At 44.5% G+C, this 9952-nt stretch overlaps 1 protein-coding gene and 1 long non-coding RNA gene across 2 annotated transcripts in view; one reads left to right on the top strand and one right to left on the bottom strand.

Moving 5' to 3' along the window:
• Positions 1-478: 478 nt before the first annotated feature.
• PLK2 (polo like kinase 2) lies at positions 479-6428 on the bottom strand. The gene is made up of 14 exons (XM_008691676.2): positions 6068-6428; positions 5405-5512; positions 5144-5260; positions 4815-4944; positions 4495-4582; positions 3938-4033; positions 3631-3829; positions 3393-3540; positions 2954-3051; positions 2518-2647; positions 2035-2275; positions 1790-1919; positions 1417-1527; positions 479-1282 (listed from the first exon to the last, which is right to left on the bottom strand). Exons 1-14 carry the CDS (start codon positions 6335-6337, stop codon positions 1091-1093), a joined length of 2058 nt encoding a protein of 685 aa, XP_008689898.2. The 5' UTR covers positions 6338-6428; the 3' UTR covers positions 479-1090.
• Positions 6429-6583: 155 nt separating this feature from the next.
• LOC121100650 overlaps positions 6584-9952 on the top strand; it is a 15660-nt gene continuing 12291 nt past the window's right edge. The window contains exons 1-2 of the long non-coding RNA XR_005832365.1: positions 6584-6838; positions 8581-8772. This is a non-coding gene — a long non-coding RNA (uncharacterized LOC121100650). The remainder of the gene's footprint in view (positions 6839-8580; positions 8773-9952) is intronic.

Below are 9952 nucleotides of genomic sequence, written 5' to 3'. Positions count from 1 at the left end.
ACTAGTCGTGCCAGCGGCACTGGAAGTGTTTAGGCAGGTTTAAGCTGAGTAATACATTTAGGTGGTGCAAGTATTATAAAGCATAGAGTTTTGCCCATATTAAGATAAGCTTCCTGTACTTATTGACACATAACAGATGTCTGTTTACCCAGGATGACTCTGGCTTTCACTCCAAGCTAAATGAGTTTTAAGGAAATACTCCAGAGAGAAATTGGTTGTGGATTTAGTAGGAGGGCAAGATTTAGTTGTAACAGGAGTAGTAGTTTTGTTACAATCTTCTCTTCTCAAGCTACATCTACCCAGAAAATGTTTCATTGTACTTCAGGTGTTAAGGATTTACTTCCTACAAACAAAAAGTCAAAGATCTAACTTTCTAGCATGCTTCTACACTCGATGTCATGCTGAAGAATGCCAAGAATCCATGATCAAAGAATGTTGAGATGTGATGATGCACTATACCAAAGACAGGAGACTGCTCTTTCTGCTTTTTTATACTCTTTATTGCCAACAGTTTAAAATGGTCAACATAAAAAAAAAGGAACATTTTGATAATAAATACTGCTCTTTTGGCTGTAATAAATAAAAAGTTTATTAACAAGGAATGCACTTTTCCAGCCACAAGTGTCTTCAAAAATTAACCAAAAAAAAAAAAAAAAAAAAAAATTATATATGGCCATAGTTCACAGTTGAGTAGCCAAAAGCTGCTCTGATTACAGCCTTTAAACAACATGGGAGCTTCCTCCCTTCTCCCTCCCCTTTGGGAAGTATATTCACAGTTCCAAGTCCTCTGTCTGAAATGCTCTCAACAGAGAGAAGAGTCAATGCACCTTTCTGCGAAATTGTCTGAAAAACCTTTTAAAACAGGTACGTCAAGGAAAACTGCATTCTGGTTCACTCTCAGATTGTCCAAAGTTCAGAACTGTATGCCTCAGCCTGGTCTGGTTCCATCCAGTCCTGCAGGCTCTAGAGGAATTGTTTTCGTACCACCACCTGTCCATCTTTTTCAACATGCTGTAGACCATCTGACTGGCTTCCCTGTAGATCTCACAGTGGAAAAGAGGAGTCCCATAGGGTCCATTCAAGAAGTCTTTTAGTTACATCTCTGTAAGAGCATGTTCAGAGCATATTCCATTCGATGTTTTAATTCTAACGAACAGCCAGACATCAGCAGAGTTGTCAGTCTGAACGTTGTAGATATCCTGTCCTCATTGATGTAAGTGAGAAGATATTCTTCATTTTGGCTACAGATGATTATTTTCGTATGATCATGGTAGAAATTCACCTTTCAAAAGGAGACACAGATATTAGACATCTCTAAATATTCAAGAATTAGACAAGTGTGTCAAATAATGAAATGGCTAGATAAAAATTACTTTTTGTGACCTAAATACACATATTCCTAAAAGGTTCACTTACCTGAAAGGTGCCATCATTGAAAAGCATCATTAAGGCCTTATCAGATTTTAGCCATTGAAGGAGGTAGAGCCGAGGTCTTCGAATATCGGTAACACTAGGCAGATCTCCACCCTAGAAGAAATTGGAAGAATAAGTGCCCATAAAGATTCTGCAGTTTCCAATTCTTCTAGGCACATGCCTCTCCAACTTGAGCAGGCATCAGAATGGCCTGGAGATTCCTGGTCCCACCTCCCAGAGATTCTGATTCAGTAGAGCTAGGGTAGGACATGAGCATCTGCATCTCTGACAAGCTTCAGAGCTGTGCCGATGCTACTGGTCTGTAGACTACACTTCAGATACCACTGCTGAAAAGCCACATCCAGGAGGTACTTACATCCATGAGGTTCTCCTCCATGTAATGAGAGAAGTATTTGAGCACCGTCACTTGACTAATGAATTGTTCAGGGGCATCTGTTGCTGGGAAAACAGAGCACTGGCCAAGCTCTGCATAATAGTGAACTGTTCTGAAAAACAGGAACCATAGGGAGAAACAAAACAGAAGCAGTTAATCACTGTTCTTAGATTTCTTTAGTGCAAGATTAAAGAAGTGACAGGACTTCATTAACCGGATATACTTACTTTTTGTCTGGAAGGAGGCTCATGTGAGCACCATTGTTGAAAAGGACACCTACAGTGTGGTCTGAGAGCTGGTACCCAAAGCCATATTTGTTAGAGTAATCGACCCATTTGGTGACCCACTGAAAGGAAGTGCTCAGCTGCTCTTTGGGAATGCAGTCAGCTTCTGGCATGTTTTCTAGACATCCTCGAAGGACTCTTGCTACTGTGTCTGCAACACTGCCCATGGTACTGTCCTCCAGGCCTGAAAAGTCAGGGAAAATTATAAAATAATTAACAATAAAACCTTAGGCTTTGGTGGCTGCTGACTTTCCCTCCACGACTTCAGAGGACAGAAGTCTCAAAACTGTTCCTTGCCTTTTTCCAAGTCCTCTGATTTTGCCTCTTCTATGTTAAATTGGGCCACAAGACAAATGGACTCCAGTTACTTAGTATTAAGCACTGGCATTTATAGTTTTATGTAAAATGCCATTGACAGCTACTTACATTCACTGCTACTGCTGCAGCTGCCAAGAGTCCCTCGGACTATCATGCGAATAGCATCTCCAATCTGCTGCTTATTTTCTACTGCAGGTGTTCCAGATCTGGCGACTGTAGTGGTAGGTGGCTGAAGCTCCTAGAAAAGAGAAGAGTTAAGACAGTGAGTCAAGCGTCTGCAATTTAAGGTTAAAAATTCTAGGTTAAGGTGAGATTGTGGCAGTTGCTGGGAAAGCTGATCAAAAACCAATGAGCACAAAAGGTGTTTCAGTGACTCAAGTGCATGCACTGTTAAACTGAAAAACAAAATCTTTCCTTTTAAATGGTTGGAAGAAAAGCTCTAAATAAATAGAACATATTTGAATCGTGGCAATTATAATCCATGTGATAATTAGCAAAGAGCAGAAATGATTTAAAATGATTATTTTATTCTTTTCCAGCATACCTCATCTGTCCTGTGTTTGCTGGGTTGTTGAGTTATTGAAGTCTTTTTCAGATCATGCCTAAGCTTGTAAATTTCTTCGTCTTCTTTAGACACTCTATCTGTAAATCAAAGACAAGAATTATCAGCATTAGTCTATGCTAACAAGGTAGGAACAGAACTAGCCACATTTCCTCCTTTTACATTAATAACCAGCTTATAAGCATTCAAGGCTAAACCAGCATTTTATCATTACCATCAGCTGCAATTATGCAAGAAGCACACTTTAATGTGGATGGAAAAAAAAGCTATCCATCACATTTTGCAGTGCAGATTTATCATGCTATAAAAAGTTCAACAGTATTCAAACATACCAGCTGTTATGCTAACATAAAAACATTCTTTAACTTATCAAATTTAAATAGAATACTGGATACAGAAGAGCAGAAGTCTTATAACTTACTATGTGTGTCAATATATCTTGCTTTGTCTTTTTTGCCACCAAAAAGAGCAGCAGCTGCTTTCTTAAAGAAATTCTTAGCCGGGCTTGACAAGTGGAAATCTGGAACTGTATGACAACAACTAGAAGAGAGTCTGTCTGGAGTGAAGCCCTGCGGAGTGTCAGAAAAGACTTTCAGTAACCAGTTGGTTGAATAACTGATCAATAGCACATAATAAAAAGATAAAAGAAATGTGCCAACCTGCAAAAAAAATTCATGTCGAATGATGTCATCCAAACTGGGACGATCCTCTGGATTCTTGGACAACATGCTAGCTATTAAGTGCTTAGCAGGAGCCAGCAATGAAGATGGCATTGTATACCTTGCTTCTCTTATGCACCTGTACGTTTCTTTCAGATTTGTCGTTTCAAAGGGGGGTCTTCCTAGTAACATTGTATACCTGTGTGCAAGAGAACACTTATTTAGGAATGGTCATAAAGCAACTCTTTTCGATTGTTAAATTCTAAATACAAATTTGCTTTTTGATCATTTTGGTGAATTTACTTACATTACACAACCTAAGGCCCAAATGTCTGATTCACAGCCATGTCCTTGCTTGTTGAGGACTTCAGGAGAGAGATAATTTGGGGTACCACATATTGTTCTGGAAAAACAAAATATGAAGATCTCATTAACTGTTTACACTTAGTTCTCTGGATAAAACGTTAAAAGTACTGTATTGAATTCCTATTTAGAAAAATTTGACTTTTAATTTTTGGCATCTCAACAATTAACATTTGACCGAGTGACTTAATAATTTTTTTAATACATGTATAATTTTTTTCAGCTACATGACAAAGTGTTTTTAACCAACTGAGACCAAGAACAATGTAGCATTTGTGTAACATGTCAGGCAAATACGAGACAAATTTCTTTCATAATCAACTCATAGGCATAAGGTACTCTGCCTGGTTCATAGTGGGCACTTACTGTTTTCATGGATTAACATTATTGTGGTTTGTGGATGTTAGTATCAATTGACCTTCTCCAAAACATTAATTGGGGGGAAAAAAGGGCATATTTGATCTCCATAAAATCCTGTCAGGATGTATCTTTCTGACTCACCTCCTTCTGTGTTCCAAGGGTTCCAGCCTGGCTGCCAAACCGAAGTCCCCGACTTTTAATTCCATGGCTTCATTAATAAAAAAGTTCCCTGAATGATAAACAAAACAAAACCTGAATCCCTTTGAAAAGATGTTCTAACCAAATACACACACATCCTCTTTGGAGGCAGGCAGTCAGGTGTTTACTATTAAAGTCCCGGATTCTAAACGATTGCATGGGCTAGATCCCAATTAAGAACATTAACACATAACAAGGGAGACAGAAAAGAAAAGAACACCTCTTTCTAAAGCAAAAGTCAGTGTTTGGAATAAAGGGCTTACCTAGTTTGAGATCTCTGTGTAAGATTTCTTGTTCGTGAAGGTACTTTAGTCCAGACACAATCTGCCTGAGGTAGTATCGGACTTCTGGCTCTGTCAACACCTTCCTTGCTTTCAAGATATGAGCCATGGACTAGGAGAGGAGAAGGGAAAAAGAGAATCTGTCAAATAAAGTTATCAAAATCAGTAATTTCCTTTTGCAGGTTGAGTGATGAAAGTTAACATTGCAATATAATAATTGCCACCACAGCTAAAATCCCAGATAAAATGCATTTTGAATCCCACTTCAGTTTGGGGGAATTAAATGGACTCAAACAGGAGTTAAAGCTTACCCTTCTACTGCAGTATTCCAAGAGAATGTAAATGTTTTCTTTGTCCTCAAAGTAGTGGTAAAACTGCACTACATGCTTATGATGAAGGATTCTGTGAAGCTCTATTTCTTTGTCAATCTGAAAGAAAAAGCAAGACAAAGCTGATGAGCCTTCAGTCACCTTCTGTAAGCCAGTTGCTTACACATGCAGAAGACATTTTCTTAACAGGGAAGGGCCATCCCTGCACACAAAGAAAATATTTTACTCAACAGTCATACACACCTTTTCCCTTTGATGAGGTTTAGCTACTCTGCTGTGAGGAATAATTTTTGCAGCATAGACTTTGTTGTTTGTCAAATCTGTCATCTCGTAACATTTGGCAAAGCCACCCTGAAACAAAGCCGAGACAGCATTGAGTGTGGCAGAAAAATGGACAGCAGATATTTGTAAAAATATTTTAAAAATTAGAGAAGCAAAATTACGGGGAAGTAAGGCTGGACAGACGTATACTCTGTACTTTTTGAAAGCTCCTTCACGAAGGGAAATGCATTCCTGAAAACGGAACAGTTCCCCTTCTCCCTTTACAAAGAGGAGCTTTATGGAGGGGGTTGCGATCAGGGAGATGAAAAATAATGTCTGAAGAGACCTGTCAGGAAAATTCCCTGGGGAGCAGGTGGAGGAAGCTAGGGGCTGGAGTGGAAAGCCCTCGCTGCTGGCCTCAAGACCAATTTCTTTGGGCTGCGGAAGGCACTCAGAGCCGAGGCTAAGGATGTAAAGCCATTCGCGCGCTGTCAGCGCACAAAAGCCAGAGCAGGGCAGGTGAACACCCACGTCCCGCCGGGATCGGAGGCCCCTGAGAAGCCAAGACGCTGGGACTCAGGGTCCAGGGAGCTGCCCGGGCAGACCTCCCTCCCGTCAAGCAGCCGGGCGCCCGCCGCTCGTCACCTTTCCCAGCACTTTGCCCCGGCAGTAGCGCTTCCCCGTCGTGGGGTCCACGATAATCCGCGAGATCTCGGCCCCCGAGTGCGAGTGGTGGTGATGGTGGTGCGGGGCCGCAGGCTGCCCCTGTGCCTGGGGCTGCGGCGGCTGCGGCTCCTCGGGGGGCTGCTGCGGCCGCTTCTTCTTGGAGTCCCCGCCACAAGCCTTCCCCAGCGCCTGCTCGCACATCTTGGTGCTGGCGGCCGGCTGGTAGGTGATAGTCCGCAAGAGCTCCATCGTCGCCTCACCGCCCGGCACTGCCTGCTGCCACCTCCGAGGCGCGGACACACGTCCGAGCTGGCCCTTGCCCTCGAGCCCCTACCTCCCCCGGTAACCCGCGCCCGGCGTCTGCGTCCACTTGTGAGAGTGCGAACGCCCGGCCAAGTCTTATATACGGGCCAAGGAGAGGGGCGGAGAATCGAAACGGGATGCGACGTCACTGGCGACGCCCCGCCCACTGACCGCCCGAGCTTGTGAGGCCCGTCGCGAGCTACGGACTGACCGGCGGCGTCCCGCGGACGAGCCCGCTGCAGACAGGGACGGGCCGGCCTCGGGGAGCGCTCGCCACAACGGGCAGGCCGGCAAAGGCGTCCGGCAGCCCTGGGACCGCAACCCCATTCTTTGAATGCTCCGAGGTTCTGGGTTTGAAATGGAAACCCGAAGGCTGGCGCCCGGCCCTGCCCTCCTCCTCAACTCCGCCCTCGGCCCGCCCCATTCGCCGGGTGTCCCCGCGGTGAGGTGTGTGAGCCCAGCTGAGCGCTCTGCTAACGCGGGTCCCCTCCCCTCACAGTCCTCCCTGACCGCCCCGCAACCTGACGCCTCCAGTCAGGTGTGACTGTGTCCAGAGTCCACTGCACAGGCACTTGAGGCCTCACCCTCGCCGTCTGGAGGGCCTCGTTGCTGCGGCCCGCCGGCCCCGCCGCCACCAATCCCTGCTGCCCCGCATTTTTTCCCCCACCGGCTCCCGTCTAGTTGAGGCCCTGCCCAGTGGCCATGCCAGTGAAAGGCAAGGGTTCGCAGAGCTAGGCGTTCCGAGCTCACCGCCGCTTCTGAATGAGGCGGACCCAGGCCTGGGCCTGATTGTAACCGAGTCCTTTTAGGCCTGTTTGGCTTCTGCCCATCACCTTAGAGCGGGCCTTTGTGAAGGGTCAGGCCCTTCACCTTGGAGAGGGAGCCCGGGCCCTGGCGAAGTCTTCCGCCTTCAGGTTGCACTAGGACTGGGGAGCAAGGGCGTCCTCTCGTGGGATGTTCCAGAAATGCAGGCACTGGTCTGAGTGGGCGGCGGTTAACAAGGACGTGGGCCTTCTTTGACAGTAAGTGGTATTAAAAGCACTCCTGGTACTAATCATGGTTTACAGTTGAAGTCATCTCTCACTTCTTATTCAGAAGGGGTTATGCACAGTGTGTCCTTTAATGGCTCCAGAAGTCACGTGGCTGCCCTGGCGCTGGGGAGGGTATGCAAGGCCTTCTCCCCTGCAGGGGCATTGGTAGAATGAAGGGAGGAACAGAGGCCAGTGAGCTACAACTTGGCTTAGTTGCCTAGTCCCAGATTTGACTCTTCACTTTGGCTGACCTAGGAACACCTTGTATCTTGCTCTGGTGGCAACAGTGTAACATTTCTTGAGCACTTAAGTGCAAGGCACCATGTATTGTTTTTTGAAATGCCTTATGTCATCCTACAACAATTCTGACTGGGAAATATTGCTGTTGCCATTGTATAGGTGAGGAAACGGGTTTAGTGAACTGTTCTCTCTCTGTATATGTTAGTAGACCATCCAAGTTAGTTACTGAGCAGTAGACACATCTTTTTGTCTAAATTAATAGGATGTGGTAAACCATTTTTTGATACTAAATGCCAGTGCTAGTTACATTGCCTGGTTAAATGAACCCCTGGAAGGTACTTAGAAAGAGGGTTTCCTCCAGCCCACTATCAACTCTAGGTATGCACGGTGTCAATGAAACAAGCATTCTCAGAGACATTCTGTGTCAAACACTTCCAACCTCTAATGGAGGAAGGAGGCTTCGCTGGTATTACTGAGTAGAAAGGGAAAGGCTTTTTGATTCTTTAAACAGTTCAGGGCAAGCACAGGCATGTTTCTCCTAAGTAAAAGTAGACTTCACTCCCAAGATGATCAGGGCTGGAAGGAGGGTGAGGCTGGGGGTGGAAATGAAGATTTACATAATCTTCCCCTTTATTCATAACCCTAGGGGTGGTGACCTTTGCTCCCCAGATGGATGCAAACCTATTCACTAGCCTGGAGCAGGCTTGCTGGTTAAGAAAGACCACCTTAACTTCCAGACCTCATTTTACACCACATCTTTACTTTTTTGGTTGATAAGGAACTTTTTCTCTCTATCTGGTTATGGCCCCCTGAGAGAAAAGGACTGTGAAGAACAGATGGTCAGGATATCTTTCATTATTATTTCAGTTCTTTGGTTACCATATACTATTGTCTATATTTTTGCCAAATGTATTTCAGCACTCGATAGACTATCGAACATTCCATATGCAATTTGGGTCTACCCTCCAAAACGTTCCGGTATTTTCTAAAAGATGAACACTGTATGTATATTCTGAGATCCTCGGGCCAACTGTGGAAGTCAGATTTTTCGGTTTGTGGTGCCATCATGTGGACAGAACCAGGACTGCAGTCCATGGAACCAAAAAGAAAGTAAGTGTACTTTCCCACAGAGATCATTCCTTAATTACAAAATATTATTTCTCTGTAGTTCTATAGGTTTAATGCACATACGGTTAAAATCCCAGTATGATTTCTAGTGACACCTGGCAAGCTGATTTTAAACTTCATTGGAAAGTGTAAGTCATCAAAACCAGCAAAGTCCCTGGGGCACCTTGGTGGAACAGAGGGTTAAGTGTCTGACTCCTGGTTTTGGCTCAGGTTATGATCTCAGGGTTGTGAAAATGAGCCCCATATCGGGCTCTGAGCTCACCGAGGAGTCTGCTTGATACTGTCTTTCTCCCTCTGCCCTTTCCTTCCACCCACTCTTTCTCCCCCTCTCTCTCAAATAAATAAATAAATCTTTTTAAAAAATAGCAAAGTCCCTTTAAAGAACAAAAGATGGAAGGCCTTTCTCTACCAGCTGTCAGGACTTATAATGAAGCTGTAGCAAGTAAGAAAACACAGCCCTCTCACAGGGATACACTGATCAATGGAAGAAACAGAATAAAGTGTCTAGAAATAGGCCCACATTATATGGACCTTTCATATATGACCAAAGAATCATGACAGATCAGTGAGGAAAGGAGGGACTGTTCAGTAAACAGAACTAGAATCCAATCGTTTTTCCATATCAAAACAAAGAAAAATCCCCATCTCCCACTGGATGAGTTTTCCAGGGCTGCCATAGTAAATTACCACAGACCGGGTGGCTTAAAGGACAGAAATTTTTCTCACGGTTCTGGAGTCTGGAAGTCCAAGATCGAGGTGTGGGCAGGCTTGGTTTCTCCTGAGACCTCTCTCCTTGGCTTGCAGATGGCTGCCTTCTGGCCGTGTCCTCACGTGGTCGTTCCCCTGGGCAGAAGGATCTCTGGTGTCCCCTTGTATGCCCAGATTTCCTGTAATAAGGATGGAATTTAGACCAGATTAGGGGTTCACCCAGATGCCCTCCTTTAACCTTAATTAACCTCTTTCATGACCCTGTCTCCAAATACAGTCACCTTCTGAGGGACTGAGGATTAGGGCTTTAATATATGAATTTTGGGAGGATGTGGTTCAGCTCATAACACACATTGTATACGAAAAGTCTACTCCAGATGGAGTAGGACTTAAATTCAAGAACAAAACAAAACAATAGTGGCAAGTGTAAGCAACCAAGTTTCTGAGTATAGGG

The sequence above is a fragment of the Ursus maritimus genome, unplaced genomic scaffold (genome assembly GCF_017311325.1).
Source record: "Ursus maritimus isolate PB19 unplaced genomic scaffold, ASM1731132v1 scaffold_5, whole genome shotgun sequence".
Lineage (NCBI taxonomy): Eukaryota > Metazoa > Chordata > Mammalia > Carnivora > Ursidae > Ursus > Ursus maritimus.
This window is presented reverse-complemented; position numbering and strand designations above follow the sequence as displayed.